The 19,073-nt window shown below is 34.9% G+C and overlaps 1 protein-coding gene across 1 annotated transcript in view; it reads left to right on the plus strand.

Moving 5' to 3' along the window:
• Positions 1-14,099, plus strand: part of LOC142340034 (uncharacterized) — a 62,825-nt gene extending 48,726 nt beyond the window's left edge. The window contains exon 5 of the mRNA XM_075390432.1: positions 13,798-14,099. Within this exon, the coding sequence (XP_075246547.1) occupies positions 13,798-13,994 (197 nt within the window). The 3' untranslated portion in view covers positions 13,995-14,099. The remainder of the gene's footprint in view (positions 1-13,797) is intronic.
• The last annotated feature ends 4,974 nt before the right edge of the window (positions 14,100-19,073 follow it).

The following is a 19,073-nucleotide window of genomic DNA, read 5'->3' on the forward strand; positions in this document are numbered from 1 at the left end:
TACAGAAGCGCCATACTTTAGCGACAACGCATTACATTCTTTATTTTCAGAATGCAATGTATCTGCTAATGGTGTTAAAATTTCCTACACAAACGGAAACTATGCGCACAAAGCATTCATTGAAACTGAACTTTCTTCAGGAAAAACTGCAAAAAACACATGGCTAGTTTGTAAGGGATATTATTACTAAGATTAGCCAGCTAAAATTGATGGCACTGACGGCCGCACGGAAGACGTGGCGGCCAGAAAAGCTCTTGTCGCTAATTCCAGGAAAACTATTTTGTTGGAAAGCCGGCGAGTGATATTTTAACTTATGATAAACACTTACTTAGTGGTGTTACTCTGCGAATTTCATTTAGAAGATCTACAAATGATTTTGTTGTAATTTCAGAGTTAAACAAACATTACAAAGTTAGAATAGTTGAAGCTAATCTCTACGTTAGAAAAATGACAATAGCGGATCATGTTTTGACGGCAATTGAGAAAACTGTACTAGAAACACCTGCCGTGTATCGCTCTACAGAAGTATTACCACGAATATTTTTAGCTACAACTGGAATAAGAAGTGGAAGCCATGAGGATATTTTCTCGAAAGAACCTGTACGACGTATGATAATTGCGATGGCAACAAATCAAGCATACATCGAAACTAATTGCACTAATCCTTTTCACTAGCAGAAATTCAATTTGAGCCAAATTGTTGTTTATAAAAATGCTCAACCTATTGTTGGAATTGAACAGCCTTTAACCAACGCATTTACTTCAACACACTGGAAGCCCTGGATTTTCTTGACAAAGGTGGGCAAGGCATAACTCTGGAAAATTATCCCAATCACTTTATTCTAGCTTTTGATTTTATTCAACATAAGAGGCTTCTTATGATTTCACTCATCTAGAACCTACAAATTGCCCAATTTCGGTTCAGCTTACATTTGACAGAGCATTGGCGGCCAACGTAGAAATTTTATTTCTGGGTGAAAGAAGCTCAACGTTTTATGTTAATTGGGAACGAAAGGTGACAAAAACTCAATTATCAACTACCCCACCGATGAATAGTGATGAAATACGCTCTTTGTTGGGAAAATGTATTCATTTGAAATATTGTTTTTACAGAGTTTTTGCAGTGGAAAATTTCCCACAGCTAACAAGAGAAGGTGTTATTGTAGTTAATGCATCACCAGCGCAATATGAAAGAAGTCATTGGATGGTTATTTTGTTCCACGAAAACAAAGTGTCTATGGCTGACTCGCTTGGAATCCCGATACAAAACTACCAAATATTTTATTCCCGTTTGATACAGTTTTACAAGGAATTAACTCAAGCACTCAAACTTAAGCCAGTTCAAAATCAAAACTCAAATTTATGTGGACTTTTTTGTATATAGATTGCGCATGTGTTATTTGGTTACGAATATCGCTTATTGTTGATTATGAACGATAATGATTTAATACGCTTGGCTAATCATATGCTGTAACATTTTTAGTAAAATTTTTTGCTCAAATCCTTCTTCAAAGACAACAAAGACGAGAAATATTAATTAGAAGATTTCGATTCCACATTAAAATTTATCAAAATCAGACTATTGTCAACATGCAAACAACCATAGCCACTATTCAATATGTCAAGTATTTTTGGAAAGCTCGCCGTAAAAACCACCATTTTAAATACTACAGAATCTTCCAATCGTACAAGTAGGCAAAAAGTCAGTTTGAGTTTGAACACTATTAGGAAAAACGCAATCAACGTTAGGTAATTTTCTCTTAGAGTTTGCAAAGTTCAATTGGTGTTGCTCGTTGTAGTTCACCGCTTCGTCAATTTTGTTCATTATTTCTCCAAGTAAAATTGTATTTGTTAAGTTAGTTTTATTAAGTAGTTTGAAACAGGTAAAGAGACCAGGTATAATGAATGGTTTGGATACTGTAGACTTGAAAAAATTAGGAAGTTGATCATTGGAGCCAATAACATGATAATGAGATCCAGGTACATTACAAAAATCGTCAGTCATATGCAAGCTGTAGGCAAAGTTCTTTGTTAGTGTAGGGTCAAATATAGGGACTTCGACATGTAACGATATTGTTTGGAAAACTGGCGAAAACATTCCGGTGTGCGCTCAACCATTGCCTCCATTTTGCTAATTAATTTTCTTTGTCATTTTCACTTGCTTTATTTATTATTTTTTGTCGTGCTTTTTTTGCTCTTCCACCTTCGCAGTGAGGTCTTTCTTCAAGATCACTTTCACAACCAGATCGTTGTCTTCGTTTTTTTTCTTTGCAATTCCTCGAGACGATAGATCTTGGATCGTTTTTAATTTCTGGCCGAGAAGATCGAATTCAGCAGCTGAGAGAGTTATTCTTTGGTTAAACTGAAATTCCTCGGAATCTTTTTTGAAGAGTCGTAGAGTAATATATGTTCCCGTTGTTTCGTATTTTTTCGCTGAAGCAACATTGATTCGTTTGCTAGAGCACGAAGTTTCGTGGTAAAAGTCACTATTATCGTGAAAGGAAAATTTTTCAGTCATAACTTTGTCTCCGTTGTGGACAAGAAATACACTCTTAATGGTATCAACACGCTGTAAGAGGAATTTAAAAAATGCGGCTTGCTTGAATTGAATCGCAAAGAAAATGCAATACCAAAAAAACTATTTAGGACCAATTTTCCTCACTTTGGATTTACATGGTCGATTGCACAGATATGCTAAAAATAGAACTCAAACTCAAATTAGCCTAGTTGCCACACCCAAGTTTTGTCTAACATGTAGTGAAGTCATACATGAAAACTTCAAAGAAGTCTTCGTAGATAATTAAATGTGTTAATCGCCGGCAAAATTGTCCAAGTCACGCCCATTTTGTTCTTAATCTCTCACACTTTTTTATCCACAATTTCGACACAAATATTTGAAATGACCTTGCAAAATAGTGATTGTTTTAACTAAAAACATAAAAAATAACAAAAAAAACAAATATTCAGCAACCAGTTAATCACTATTATTTGTTTCGCCATTGTGTTAAAATGAAAAAATTTCTTTGCAAATTGCATTTCAACCAAGAAAATTTACTTTAATCTACATTCTTCGGACAAGAAACATCAATTCTTTCACTTTTTGTCAAAAAATGCCGAAAAATAACAAAAATTTAATAAAAAGTAACATGCAAACAACACCCAATAACTCATTATTAATTATTTGAGCAAACTTTCACATTATAAAACTTTGTTTCCCACTCCCTTATAACTAGCAGAAAACATTTTTTTCTACATTCTTACCTCAAAAATTAACAATTTCTGCACATTTTTGGCCTTTTTTCATCAAAAAATACAAAAAAAGTAGTTACAAGTTCTCACTAAATAATAGTTAATATAAACCCGATTCCTTGACAGTATTTCTCGAACCATATTTTAACAGTTTTTAAATTGTATAAAAATCCTTATTGGCGGCGAAAAACAATTTTTTTTTACTTTTTTACTACCAAAAAACAGCAATTTTTGCACTTTTTTTTTAAAGTTTTGTCTGTTTTTGACGCAAAATGGATTCAAAAATACACCATAAGCGCTCCACTCAAACTATTTTCAACCCGTATTTTACCAAAATTCAATTGGCTCCCATATCAAACATTTCCTAAAACAGTAAAAAAGCGATAAAATCACTTTTTAGCAGATTTTCAGACAAATTTCAAACCCCAATTTCTTCAATTTTTCAGTCAATTTTCACGATATTTTAACCCCCATCTATTCTCATGCGCTATTTTCAGTTCGAAACTGTACTTGAAACTTCTCTCCAGGCTTGAAATTCAACAAACTTTCAATTTCAATACTTCGCACTTGCTTATTAATTCAAACACATGGGCAATTAAACCCATAAAATCAATACCACTTGTGCGGTCTCAGACTCGCAAAACTATTAAATTTCTTACATTGGAACGAAAATTTATCAAATTTAAACTATCTTTTTCTTCCCTTACTTCAGTATTCCATCAGGTTAGTCACTTTTCAGTCCTTCATTAGTCTCATTAGACTAGAAAAAGAATTCAGAATTTTATAAAAAATTTGCAAAAATTTCGAAAAATTTTACAAGTTTCACTCACTCACCGCACTAACTTTTTTCCAAAATTTTTACAAGTTCATCCATTCTCACAACACCAAATTCACAAAAAACTACAAGTCTTTGCCAACCACGAAAAACAAAATTTTCGCAAAATTTTCGAAAAGTTTCACTCATTCACCCCACCAAAATTTTTTTCCAAAAATTTTACAAGTTTCACCACTCTCACAACACCAAATTATCAAAAAAAAATTACAAGTCGTTTCCAACCTCGAGTGTTAAAATTTTCGAGAAATTTTACAAGTTTTCGAAAAGGATACATAAAAAAGGCCGGTATTGTAACGGGGGGGGGACAGGTCCCCCCGTTAAAATACAGGAATTTTCACTACTACTCAAACATACCAAAAACAAATGTGGACTACCCCGGTCGAGGTAGCCAGACCGAAGTGACTTCTGGTCAGATCATCTTCGAGCGCACAAATGCGCACGGTGCCTTCGAATTACATTTTGTCTGGACAGTGGTCTAGAACTTGTCTGATCAGAGGTCACTTCGGTCTGGGACGGTCTGATCAGAGGCAGTTTCGAGCGCATAGTAGTGTGATCAGGGGATGCTTTCCAACGCACTTTAGACTGATCAGAGGAGGCTTTCGAGTGCATACTAATAGAATCAGAAGAAATTTAGAACTCACCAAAGTCTGATCAAAGGCGCAGCATCGAGCGTACTTTAGTCTGATCAGAGGCGGATTTTCAAGAGGCTGATCAAAGGTGGTTTTGAACGTACGATAATCTGATCGGAGAACGCTTCGAAGGCACCATAGTTCTAGTGTTTCGCTAGAAAATAAAAATCTGCCTAATAGAGCCGGAAAAAAAACTCAAAATGAATGGATTTTGTGGAAAATTCCCTATATCAAATTCCCTAATTTGTTTTAGTATTGCAAGTATAGATCTAATCTTGTTCTGTTTGTGTCAGTCTTTGGAAAACAATTACAAAAAGTTTAAGAGAAAAGAAGAAAAAGGGGACAACCTTCAGAGTATTTGGCTATATTAAAGCATGACTATTTAGAAAATCCGTTTTGGAGAATCTTATTGTTGTTATGAAAATTCGATTAATTCCTATGTTCATTCGACATTTTCATTCTAGCAAAAATAATTTATTTGTAAAAACAGCGATTCCAAATCACAATTTACTTTGAACTAAATTTTTACTTACATTAAAGCTCAACTCAATCCAAAACGGTGCAATCTGAGGTACTTTTGAGCAGACGTTGGCCTGAACGATGTTCTGAAAAAGATTTGAAAAGAAAGGTTAAAATATGCTCTAATCATAGAGATCATCCATCCAAATAATGGTCTGCGTTTTGGAGCATTTTGAGTGCACTTTAGTCTTGACAAGGATGTGGAATTTATCTGAACTATAATCTGATGCATTTTGGTCACTTCAATCTGGATATTGTCGGATCAGAGATAGTTTTGAGCTTAGTTCTGGCGAACAATGAGTTTTGAGCGAACGTTTTTTTGATCAGAGGTCAATTTGGTCAGGGACGTTCTAATCTGACGTCACTTTGGTCTGGGATGGACTTATCAGAGACTGTAAGGGTCACTCTCTTACTTATGACAAGCAGTCTCGACAGCACCGAGTTCGTTTCAGCTTTTAGAAATCTCTCCGCACATTATGATCCTGCAGTTAACTTTTTTAAACTGCATTATCCGCTATTTGGCGGATTACCGTTGTATTACAAAAGCAGTTTATTGTTTTAGGTAATCGTGATTTTTTCAATATCGATGGATTTACTACAAATCACATAAAAAAGGATCTCTTTATGTAAACAAGTTCAATCCGATAGGGAAACAAATAGAGGTGAAGATATATTTCAAAAACTTTTCCATGCACAATTTTTCAATTTAAATTAAGTTGTTGCTCTCACAAGTTGGAAAAACAAAAGCTGAGGGTAGCAAAATTGAATTGCAATTCAAGCAAATTGTGGGCAGGACACAGAAAAAGACCATTCACAGCTCAATAACATTTTCAGTACAAGATATTTTCAAAAATTTATGGATAATGGATTGTTCTTCAAGGCGCAGTGTGTATCAATTTAATAAGACCAAATTAACGAGACCCGAATGATTTTTGTTGGTAAAAACTCATTACGAAATCGATACAAAAAGGGATTTGCACAATCTTGAGTTTGTCGAAACAGTCTCCGATTATCAAAAAGCTCTTCCGCTTGGTAGATACAGTAAGCAAACATTCGTGTTACCAAGCATAAAATGAAAGGGAAGCAATTTTACCAAGTCATTAACATGCGAACTGACTGGAGTCAGTGATCTTTATTTCAAGGTTTGTTAAACAAAACACATTGCGGTTATATGAGAATTTTCAGTGACTGGTCGGTTCCCAGACACTGCATACGTTCTTTTTAATGATTTTTCTGCCCAAACGCTCCCGTAGTCCTCAAAACTGAGGTTTTGTGGGTAAATTGAACTTTCAACTGATTCCATGTGGACCTTTGTTCCATGTTGGCACGCACCATTAAAAATACTTTCCACCTCTAACAATTTTCTAACCGTCGTAGCTCATCATTGTTCTTGGCTTGTCTCTCCGTGTAAAAAAGGCATAATAGCATCCAGACAACTGTCTGTATCCAACGTAATTTCTACCTCTATATGTACTGCCCTCACAGTTCGGCGTCTAGGCAAGTCATTTGTAAAGACTGTTGAACCATTTAACACCTGTTCCGTTAAATCGGCCATGTGCGATGCTATCGTTTGCACTCTGCCATTTCTTCTTCATGTAACACACTCTTCTTGATTGCATGTAGCGCGTTTCGTACGCTCATGGTCCGCATATTCAGCTGAACAATGTTCTCTTCATGCTCAGTCCTTTTGTAATGATTATATGTGTGGTCATTTCTAAAGAATATCCCAATTTTCTGACGTTTCCAATTGAAAAACAGTGGTTGCTTGGTTTTCACTTCCAATCGTTTTTTGTGCCTTTGGCGCGAAAATTGTTTCATCATCAGAGAAGAGTGTGGAATACAGGTTTTTTTTTATCTTTTAGCAATTTTCTTTTCTGCTCTCTGAGACTTTATCTCTTCAGTAAACTGTTGTTGCTGTAATAACTAGTTAATAATTTGTTATTTTGCCCCTTTTTTTCAGCTCTATTATGAGTGTCGCTTGTTTTCATTTTTTTTGCTGCTTTACGAATTTCCTCTGGGTTGTTGACGTTGTTTCAAAAGTTTGCAGTTTGAAATATCAGTTGTATCCAGCATCTCAGCAACCCGATGGGCCATTAACACTTCATGTTTACGATGCGATCTATGTATCCAGGATGTTACTATGATTGAGTATGACCAAAAACTAAAACAACTCATCCGCATTTCGTTTTCCTTAACTATCTGTTCCTTCAATTACACTCCCATGACGGTGTTTGTACTTCCCTGTGATGTACAGAAAGATGTCTCCAAGCGGCTGCCACTCAGCACTTTCCTAATACTACATCGGCAAATTTTTCCTTGGTTTGAGAACGCAGATAGGCCACTGCACAAATTGTGTCTTCAGATGCGTCAGCGAACACGAGTTCGGTTTTGTTTGTCCCTCGTAGTATTGACTATCTTCAGTCGATGCTTGTTTCAACTGAACTAGGAGATTGTCTTCTCCATAACATGAATTTTAGTTCTACGCTCTACATTGGCTTACCCTGGTTGCCTACTCGTGGTCCAGATGCTATTTACAATTCGTTTGATATGAACACAGAACGGAGCAGACAATCGGATTGGGTCACATACTGAATATACTAGTGACAAAATCTTCCTCTGCATTATCGCCGTGTCAATTTGTTCATTGACACCTTTGATTACTTGAAAATTATCATCCGTAACACAGTCCATTGTATTCAAAAGACTCAAGAGCCCTCCACATTGGGTTCAACATCGACATGCTTCTTGTTTCTGGTTGCTGATCATGCTGATCAACTTAAAGTCTTCGTGTATTGCCTCGGAAACCGCACTGTTTTTGCCCTTTCTCTACTTCAGCTCAAATCCATGTTGAGTGAGAAGATGTTGTAGCTGATTGAAGACTTCGACTGCTTCTTCTCCTGGGGTTTGAACAGACCTGATAAAATTGTCATTGTAGAAGTTTTTTGTATCGCAATTGCTGTGATAGGATATTTTTCGTCTCTTCACCAAATTGAAGAACAGTTTTTTTGTACTTCATCGATCCACTGGCTACCTATTTTATTTCGGCGGCTGGAACGTCGAAATGTTCACTGGATTTACTTGCAGCTCATATGCATCTCGACCAAGAGTTACGACAAGTTTCATCAAATTGAAAATTTTGCTTGGGTAACCAGGAAGTAGATGAAGCTCTACATCATACTGCCGGAATTGTATTGAGTGTTTTCCAACAAAAATGTCCAATGAGCAAACGATTCAATTGAGTGAGCTTTAAATGAGGTTCTCCTACTTCCAGCGGAGCTACTTTTGTCTGCTTTCTGTACAAACTTCGTTCCGTTTCTACCTACTATGTTGAGGGTAACATTAGTGGCCGCGTAAAAATAAGGCCAGTCTTTATCGTTATCATCCATATAAAACCACCACTCCTCTCTGAGAACTTGAGGAGTCGTATTTACAGCCGTATGCAGTGTTGCGCTTGGTGACAGCTCAGTATTTTGTCTGTGCTTTTTGAGCAAATTTGATCAGCCTGATCTTCCTGAGAAATTGATCAGAACTGTTTCGTCATGAGTTGCTTTGCAGATAAACTCCAGCTGCGCGTCGGTGATCACATGAGGACTCTCAAATTTCCTTTCCATATTGCTCGATGCAGCAAAATAGAAAAGTCCATCTTCTTTGAGTGTGGTATTGGTCGTTGATCCTTTGTAGGAATTGATATAACAGACCATTCCCGTCTTTCCAAAGGATTTCCATCACAGTTGTTCAACTTCAGGCAACGAAAATTTCTTGGGGAAGAGTTCAGTAATTCAATTATTAATGAGCGATCACGTGAATTTTGGAAATTGTGAGTAGAGGCTGTGCCTGTTCTGTTCAGGGGCTGCATCGAAGCGAGCTCCTCATCTATCTGGTGTTGAAAAGGTCGCCTATTCTACTGGCCCATTCGGAGAAATCTCCCTTTTAAAATTTAGTTGGGAGGTGATTGGTTCCCTGCATTGGTTGAATGTTCAATCTTTTATAACCAACGAATTTTCTGACGGAATATGTCGACTTAATTTAGAGTTGTATTTGTTTTTTAACAACGATGAAAAACTTAGTTAAGCACGACCCCCTCATAGACGATTCTGGTCTTGACCTCAAGCTGGGTAATCAGAAGAAGTTATGCATATAGTTGTAGAAAAGTTTTCATTGTTATAGGAAACAATTAGCTGGTACAACTTTTGAAGTTCATTAAAAGTGAACTGATGAGTAATTATTGGGCCATGAAATTGAAGACGGCTTCCAGGTTTTCTTTAACTTCTGAAACTCGAAGATTGGTATACAATTCTTGCGGTTGACTTTATCGAAGAGCTTGCATTGTGTTTTCACTGTTATTTTAACCCCTCTCTAACTGTCGTTTTAGTTCTCTAATCAGTCCAGGCCTAAATTTGGTTGAAAAAAACTTGTAAAATCTATGCGCAGCTAAATTTTTTTTGCAAAATATTAAATCAAATTTTGTGCGCATAAAGGTATCCAGGTTAACTTGCCAGACGGAACATGGGTTTTTCCAAACCATTACACCACAGAGGTATACCCCAAAGTTTCCGCCTGAGTAAAATTCGCGCCAAAATTAAATACTTGAAATGAACGAAATTAGTAGACATCCTTTGTATCTTACTTTTCGGAAAAGGGGTTTCGCTAATTTTGCCAAATAAAAAAAACACTCAAATCGTAAAATAGTTACAAGTCTTGTAGCACGTTTTCTTGTCATTTTAGGTATGTATTATTCGCTTTAAAATTATCTCTAATCCTCAATTAAGCCTAATTAAAAGCGCTCATTTTGAGCATGCAAAATTGAGTTATACTCTATAATAAGAACTTTATTAAAGACTTAATGGAAGCTTTTAAAGCTTCAAAGAGATTTAAATACAAACAACTTTAAAGACAATGTCGAAAAACGAGCCATCGTTTTTCTCCGAAAAATTTCTCTCTCAAAAATGGCTTGTATATCAATGTTGGACTGGCAAGCTCAAGGGCATTATATCTAGGGAAAGTGATGTAGAAACCAGGCGGTTTTTGTTAACCAAGAAGGGAAAATCGACTTGACAATCAGATAAATATCTTCAAGGGAATTTTCAGAAAAAAGTTAATTTTAGTTTTTTTCTGTTTTTAATTCACTGAACAATGAATTTGGTTTGAAAACTTATCAAAAATTTCAATTGAGATTTTTTTTGACGTTTTTGTTTTTTCCGGTTGTTCAATTTTTACTATTTTGTCTCCTGGAAGACAGTTTTGCAATTTTGTCCAATTTTTCTCAAAATTCGTCTCTTAATTAAAAAATTTTATGTAACCCTGTGGGTCAAGGAGTTTTACGATGTTGCTCAAACTCTTTTCGTAGTATTTTCTATTCATATGGATTGTATCAACCCAAGATTTTTTGCTCTGGCTGAATACTTGAAAAATTGGTACATTAGAAAATAAAGTTCAGAAACGCAAAAAATTAGTCTAATTTCATGTAAAATGCCTTCTTATTTCTCAACTATTGGGTCTAGGCCGCTTAAAGTCATAAGAGGAACGCGTGTCAGGCTAGCTTTGGCTATGATGTAGAGAAATTTATTTAGAGATATTTATTTTATTTAGAGAAATTTATTTTATAAATGTAGAGATAAGTTTTACTTAAAGTCAAAATTTTCAATTCCGTCAAATGTTCCTCTAAAGTCTTTTCATACTCCAAAAATATAAGGTAACCTCATGGGTCAAGGAGTTTTTCGTAGTATCTATCTCCTATTCATATGGATTGTATTAGATTAAAAAATTTCGCTGTGGGTTCAATACTTGAGAAATTGGTACATTAGAAAAGTAAATTTCTGAAACACAAAAATTCCTCTGTTTTTTATGTAAAATGCTTTCTCAATTCTCGACTTTTGGGTCTCGGTGGTTCAAACTGATAGCAAAAACATGTGTCAGGCTATCTTTGGCTATGATGGAAACCAATTTAATGTTAGTGTTATATAAAGTCAAGTTTTGAAATTTCGTCAAAAATTTCTCTGAAGTTGTTTTGTATTTCCAAGATATGATGTAACCAAATGGGTCAAGGAGTTTTTTGAATGTTGCTGATAATATTTTTGTAGTATTTCCTATTTATATCAATTGTATTAAACCAATAATGTTTGCTCTTGGCTCAATACTTGCAAATTTGTTACATTACAAATGCTAAGTTCGCAAACGCAAAAAATTCGTCTGTTTTTTATGTAAATGCCTTATTATTTCAGGACTATTGGTTTTATCACCCTTATTAGATTTTTTTTCACTTTTGCCGATGATTTGCGCACAATCAAATAATATAAGTAGCAGTATTCGAGCTAAATAACGGCTGGAAGTCAAATGACAAGATTGTAATCAATTTTATTCAAGGTATCAATAATATTTTTCAACAATAAACACCTTGTCAGGTAAAACACAACAATAAAAAATCTTGTTATCATAACGTTTGTAAAATGACAGTGGTGGCAAAAGGGCTGGCGAAACCCTGATAGCATTTCGGAGGCCAATAGTGGTCAATTCAACTCATGAATGAGGTTATCTGGACTTGCTATGGCCTAAGAGATAAACCATTCAATTTGATTTGTTATTCTAGTTGTTTCAAATCCATGTCATCTTAGTCTAAGTCGGGTTAGTTGGGCTCAATCCCGCTCTTATACGGTTCGTTGCTCAAGACAGATACAATGGGATAATGATTTTGCCTCGTAGGGTTCGGCATAGTCGGGCCTGAACATTACAAACCTTACAAATATAATCGATTACGTTTCTCGTTCGCTTACATTTCAGTCTTACATTTCTCGCTTACTTTTGTATCCACAACACAGAGCACAATTTCTGAAAATTTAGTTTCATAAAACAAAACGTCTTGCAAATATGCTCGCGCAACGACATAAAATAAAATTTAACCCGGCAAAAGGATCGAACACGAAAAGCGCAAAGAGAGACTTCTCTCATATATAACCTATTTTTTTAAAAGCCATACTGAAAAATGTTGTTTTCCAGTTAAATTAATCAAGAGCAAATAATGCAAAAACTACTTTTATTTGTTCAAAAGATTTATTTTTTGACATATTTTTCATCAAAATTTTTTCGTGTTTTTTGAAGAAGTGATGTTCAAGAATTTTTGGACTCAATTTTTCTTGTACAATGCAAAATATTAGACAATCTGTTCGAATGAATTTCAAAACCCTCAACGGAACAGCTTTCGAAAGCAACGTTTGAATAAGTTGAAACTAATTGTTCCTGATACAGCTTCGTAAGCGAAGTGGTAATTAATTCAAACTAATCGGTTCACCTTTATCCACAACTTTTTATAACAATGTTTAAAATTTAAATATTTGAAAAGCCCGGAAACCCAAAATCAGAATGACAAATTGTTTTTGATCGAGCTCTAGACGAATGGAACAGCATGGACTCTCAGAACAGAAACAAAATTGAGCTAGCTAGTATATTTAACCAAATTTTCCCGGTGAAATCGCTATTAGGCTCCTTTTTTGGCAAATATTTCAAAATGCAACGGATGTGCGACCATTGAGTTTTTTTAAAATTAATCTTTAATAAAAGTTCGACCAAATAAATTGTAATTTATTGTGACATCATAAAAAACATCAGCTACTTTATCCATTCAATGAGTGATATTTTCCTTCAAAGTAACACTAACTAGTTCTTCAAGGTTTAATTTATCAAAGCATTACTACAACAAAAACTAAATAAAAACAAAAGATTCTTTTTTTGAGTTGCAATAAATTTCACAGACAGTAAATGAGAAGAACATCTTTTACTATTACGTCTGCAAAGTATAGGAATTTCGATTCGGTGTTGTTAACGAATAAAATACCATCGTCACCGAGTTAATAAATGCAGTTGTGCAATTTGAATATTTTCTCATACCTTTTTTTGTATCGTTTTAATTTCTCAAACCAAATAAGAGATTTTCGTCTCGTGTCTACAATAATACGGATTTTGATATACCCTCTGCTCAAATATCAGCCATCACTGTTCCCGTTATATATATATATATATATATATATATATATGTGTATATATATATATATATATATATATATATACATATATATATACATATATATATATATATATATATATATATATAGATATATATATATATACATATATATACATATATATATATATATATATATATATATATATAGATATATATATATATATATATATATATATATATATATATATATATATATATATATTTGCAAAAAAGACAATTTTCAAAATTTGGCAAATCTTTCTTTTGGTTGTTTTGGGGAAACTGATATTGCTTCCCTCGAGTGAGTTCCAGAAATAGTTTTGTTCATGTTGAAATCTTTTTTTGTTTCTTGTTCAAGCTCACAAAGTAAAATCAAACAAACAAACTTTAAAATAAAGTTTTCTATCATTTATAAAAATAAAAGATCACGGACGTCCTTGAGTTAAATATTCAACAACAAATTGAATTGTGAGTTGAGATAAGCCAATATTCCATTAAACTTTTTCGCAGTATTTCAGATTATTTCAGCTGCTCTTTTTGTTCTCTATGAAAAATTTGTCGTTGTTTAGGAGTAGATTTTGCTCTTCTCTCCATGTCAAACATCCTGTTACTGACTTACGGATCATTTGGAGACTTCACTGCTCTTATGACTAAGGACAAATTGAATGTGTACTACCCATTGGATCACCCAGCACACAACCAAACTGGCATCAATTTAAAACTCATGACCAATTTCGAAGGAATTCCATGGAAAGCGTACTCTTAAAGATTCTTGTAATTTTTTTACGTTACCTTATCGTGCATTCATATCGTTATACTGTTGCGTGTTTATTAGTTAGTGCAAAATCTCCAATTTTAAGTTTAATAGCAATCGTTCAATTGACTTTCCTAAGCTTCAGATGTCTGATTTGTCTCTTTGTCTCGAACTGTAGTGAACCCGATGAAACCAAATTGATGCATAAAAATATCACTAAACATGCGATTTCATATCTCCCATGAACCACATTCTTAATGAACTTACATAATTTCACCGCATTCACAAAATTTTACCGCAAAATTTTGTACGAATTTTGCGGTGAAAAAGAAAACAACTTTTCACCGCTTATCTCTAAATATTTTTCAGATTTTTTCTTGACCCGGATATAAAAATATCGCTAAGTATGCGAGTTAAAATCTTCTATGAGCCACAGTTTAAATGAAATTTTTGTTAGAAATCGCAATTAACTATTTCAAGTTCAAAGGTTTCTTACTACATACACTTTGCAATATTGTAAATATCACTTGTTAAAGCAGTTACTGACTGGACTGTTGACAACATGGATGTCTTAGAATCAAAACAACTAGTGGATGAGTGTCCTGTGCAATTGAAGAATTTATCCACGGACTTCGAGAGTTGTTTGAAATGTCCTGTAATGGTTTTAGGTTCCATTACCGAACTTCCACTATCGTATATAATGGCTGCCAGGAAAATTCTAATTCTGTGGTGAGCAATAATGATGTCTTTATCCCTAGCAAATAAGGGACAACTAAAGCCGACCCTCTTTCAATGCTGTTTTATTGTGTTGTTCTATTCTTTAAAAAAACCAAACGGCTTAACCAGACGAAGCATGCAGAAAGTTTAATTTCAGAAGATAACGCGGCTTGTGCGCAGTTCGAATAGTTAAAACAATGGTTGCGACAAATAGTTGAGGAGCGACCAAAGTTTGACTAATGCCCTAAGCCAAAAAGCCTCTCTTGTGTTCATCCAGACTATATTGATGAAGTCAAGCGTTTTATTGAGCAAACAGGTTTACAAGTTGCAACGAGAAAAACTATCTTGAAGGCCTCATTGGTAATGGAGCTACTCTGCAAGAAATTGTTCACGAAATATTCAAAAATTGTTTGTTTAAGATTTAACTTTTAAGAGTTTCTGTCCGCATAAAATTTTCCCGGTGTCCTTAAAATCAGTTTCGACTGAATGGAAGTTTTTAATGAGAGCTTTTCCAGATTGAAAAGAGTGAAAAATTGAACAAAAACAAGTTCAAACCAGCAATAACCAGCATTTAGAACGCTAGGAATCCCCATCGAAGCCTGTTCAATTTGTCAGCTAAAAAAGGAATTCACGATTTTCCAACTCCTGAGTAAAAGCAAATTAGCTGTTTGAAATGTCCAACAAGACATCCTTCCCGATTTCGGATTCTATTTTGAGTGTAATGAAATTGAAGGTTGACGCACGCAAAACAGTAAAATTTTTGATTAAAAGCAAATGTGTTTGAGAGAGATAATTATGTTTTTTACGAGAGCGAAATCCAAGATTCCATAGCGCAAAGATACTGGTTAACCCTCTTCAGACTCAGTTTAAAATCTGACATTTGTCGTGATGATTTTCAAGTTCAGCATGTCTTGATCTTTTGAAAGCCGACTTCTTTAAACCAAAAGCATAGCAAAAATAGAGTAGTTTTGAGAGACTTTTTGTGCTCTGCATAGACTTACGCTCAAAAAGAGCCCTTTTTGCAAATTTTCATCGAATCAGACGCTTTTAAGAGCCGATCCTCTTATGAGGTGTGTCCGGAGCCCACAATAAACTACCTCGTTTCAAATTCAATTCACAGACACTGAAACAAATTTTAAAGCAACTGAAAAACAGAGGATGTGTTGGAAAGCTGCGCTGACGGAGCAAGAAGAAAAATCCTAAAGCTTGCCAAACGAAGCTTATCACTTTTGCTCAATTTATTGTTGGTGGAAGCAGAATTATCTAAGAGAAAAGATAGGCTGACAGTTAAATGGGATCAACCATAAACCACTATCCTGAACTGGATCACGCTGATTTTGAATTTTGCAATCCTAATGGCTTCGAATTTGTGTATAAGAGGAAACAGATCTGTGTGGTGATCGTTTCATTATGAAGATGTAGTTTTTATACCTTGAGAGAGAAAAATTTTATACGTTCCAGGAGGAATTGGTTACAAATTAGGGCGAACAAGAGTGGGCAGCACACTAGTCGGCCGAAAAAATTTGGTATCGGTTCAAAAATGTTTTTGTTTGTGACCCAACTAGTGGAGACAACAGATTTTAACGCCAATGATTACATTGCTCTGATGTTTTCCATCAGATAAAAGAGTGAATCAAACTAGGACCCAGTTGAGTTATCGAGTAGGGGGTAGCTCAATTTGACGATTATATATTTCAGTTTAGAGAGGAGAGACGAAAAGACAAAAAAAACTGGATGGGAGAATACGAAACTTGGCTTTTAAACCAAGGCGTTACTGCTGATAGAAGGTTGCGTTTAATAAATGATAATTTTGATTTTGACTTTATTGAGTTAAATGGATACTGTTTGATTGAGACCTTGATTGTCAGTAAATATATTTTATAAGTAACCTTTGTGTCCAATTAAAACTTGATTTTTCTCATTTTCGTTTTAACTAACTAAAGTATTAATGTTCATAATTTGGTCCGCAGTTTGGTTTCGCCGACTTGAGGAAGTTTGCCGCTTCTATGTCTATTTTTGTGCCGCGATTTATAGTAATAATTCTGCCCGAGGAACACTTTTACTAATCTTACGTGTCATTAATTTAAAAAGATATCTAAAGCAACTAGAATGTATGCAAATAACAGCTTAATTAAAATTCTAGCTCTTTGAAGTTTCTGATAGAGTATAGAGCTTTTTTTGAAATTCTCATTATGCAGAATTATTTTTTTCCCAATTGTCTTCGTTTTTTTTCCGGTGACGGATTGTGTACGTCTGGAATTACCGTGAAAAACGAAAAGAACGGGAGCGGAAAAATTGAAAATAAAACTGTAGTGAAAAAAGTGTTTATAGTGTAGAAAGAGGTTTTTGTGCATGCTCTTCATTCCAATGGATTGGGTGAAAAAATAATTAATGATGTGAGGCTTTTTCAAAGCTGGTTCTTCCAAAGCTGGTATTTCTTTCAAAGCTGGTATTTCCCTTTATTTGTGTTTTTATCATAATCCAATTTCGTCATTCACGAGAAAATGTTCACTCTAAAATGGCTCCTCAGATTGCGTAGGGTCTCATTTATCAGTCACTTACGTGACAGGCGAAAGGTAAGTTGTGCGGTTCACACACCAATGACCAACGATACCGTGTCTCCATGAGGCTGTTTGTGCAAACATGAGCTCTTAGTTAGCCAAAACTTCAGCTCAAACATATTCGGACCAATTGTTGCTGCAATAATGGTACCACGTGAAAGTCTCTGACGCAAAAAAAAGTGGCCGCAGTCACCAAAAAGGAGGATACTTGCTCACAAAATTAACAGTCTGAGATGTTGGGATCAATAGAATTTTTCGTTTCTAGTTCATGATTATCAACAAAAAACACCAATTTCAAACTTAGGTTTTCACTTTTTTCGTTAAAAAACAAAGTATCATCGACGTCTTTCAAGTAAATACTTACAAACAATCTTTTGAATTGTGTGTTATGGTAAGGCAATATTGCATTAGAAACATTTTCAGCTGCTCATTCTGCATTATTTCAGCCGATTTTTGCTCTCTAGGAAATTTTTTTTGTTGTTTAGGATTAGATTTTGCTCTTCTCTCCATGTCAAACATCCTGCTATTGACTTACGGATCATTTGGAAACTTCACCGCTCTTATGACTAAGGACCAATTAAAAGTGTACTACCCTTGGATCACTCACTACACAACCAAACTGGCATCAATTTGAAATTCGTGATCAATTTCGAAGGAATTCCCTGGAAAGCGTAATCTTAAAGATTCCTGTAATTTTTTATGTTACCTTATTTTGCATTCATTTTGTTATACAGTTTTGTTTTTATTAGGGGAGCCAATTTAGCCCAACATTTATAATGCTAGGAATCCCAATTGAAGCCTGTTCAGTTTGACAGCTAAAAATGGGTATTTAGGATTTTCCAACTCCTGAGTAAAAGCAAGTTAGCAGTTTGAAGTGTCCAAGAAGACATCCTTCACGATTTCGGATTCTATTTTGAGTGTAATGAAATTGGAGGTTGACGCACACAAAACAATAAAATTGTTGATTAACAGCAAACGTGTTAGAGAGATATTTATGTTTTGTCCGTGAACGAAATCCAAGACTCCGTAGCGCAAAGATACTGGTTAACCTTATTCAGACTCAGTGTAGAAACTGACAGTCGTCGCGAGGATTTTCAAGTTCAACGTGCCTTGATCATTTAAAAGCCAAACTCATTAAACAAATGCATAACAAAATTAGAGTAGTTTCGAGAGACTTTTTTGTACTTACGCTCAAAAAGAGCCTTTTTTGCAAACTTTTATCGAATCAGACGCTTTTAAGAGCCGATCCTCTCATAAGGTGTGTTCGGAGCCCGCAAGAAACTACCTCGTTTCAAATTCAATTCACAGACACTGTAAAAAATTTTAAAGCAACAGAAAACCAGTGTTCGAAAGCTGCGCTCACGGAGCAAGAAGAAAAATCCTGAAGCTTGCCAAGTGAAGCTTATCGCTTTGTCTCAATTTATTGTTGGAGGAAGCAAAATTATCTCAGAGAAAAGATAGGCTTACTGTTAAATGGGATCAACCATAAACCACTATCCTGAATTGGATCACTCTGATTTTGAAATTTGCAATCCTAACGGCTTTGAATCTGTGTATAAGAGGAAACAGATCTGTGTGGTGATCGTTTCATTATGAAGATGTAGTTTTTACACCTTGAGAGAGAAAAATTTTTGACGTTCCAGGAGTAATTGGTTACAAATTAGGGCGAACGTGAGTGGGCAGCACACTAGTTGGCCTAAAAATCTGGAATCGATTCAAAACTGTTTTTGTTTGTGACCCAATTAGTGGAGACAACAGATTTTAACGCCAATGATTACATTGCTCTGATGTTTTCCATCAGATAGAAGACTGA

Source organism: Convolutriloba macropyga, chromosome 5 (genome assembly GCF_964194025.1).
Source record: "Convolutriloba macropyga chromosome 5, txConMacr16.3, whole genome shotgun sequence".
Taxonomy (NCBI): domain Eukaryota; kingdom Metazoa; phylum Xenacoelomorpha; order Acoela; family Convolutidae; genus Convolutriloba; species Convolutriloba macropyga.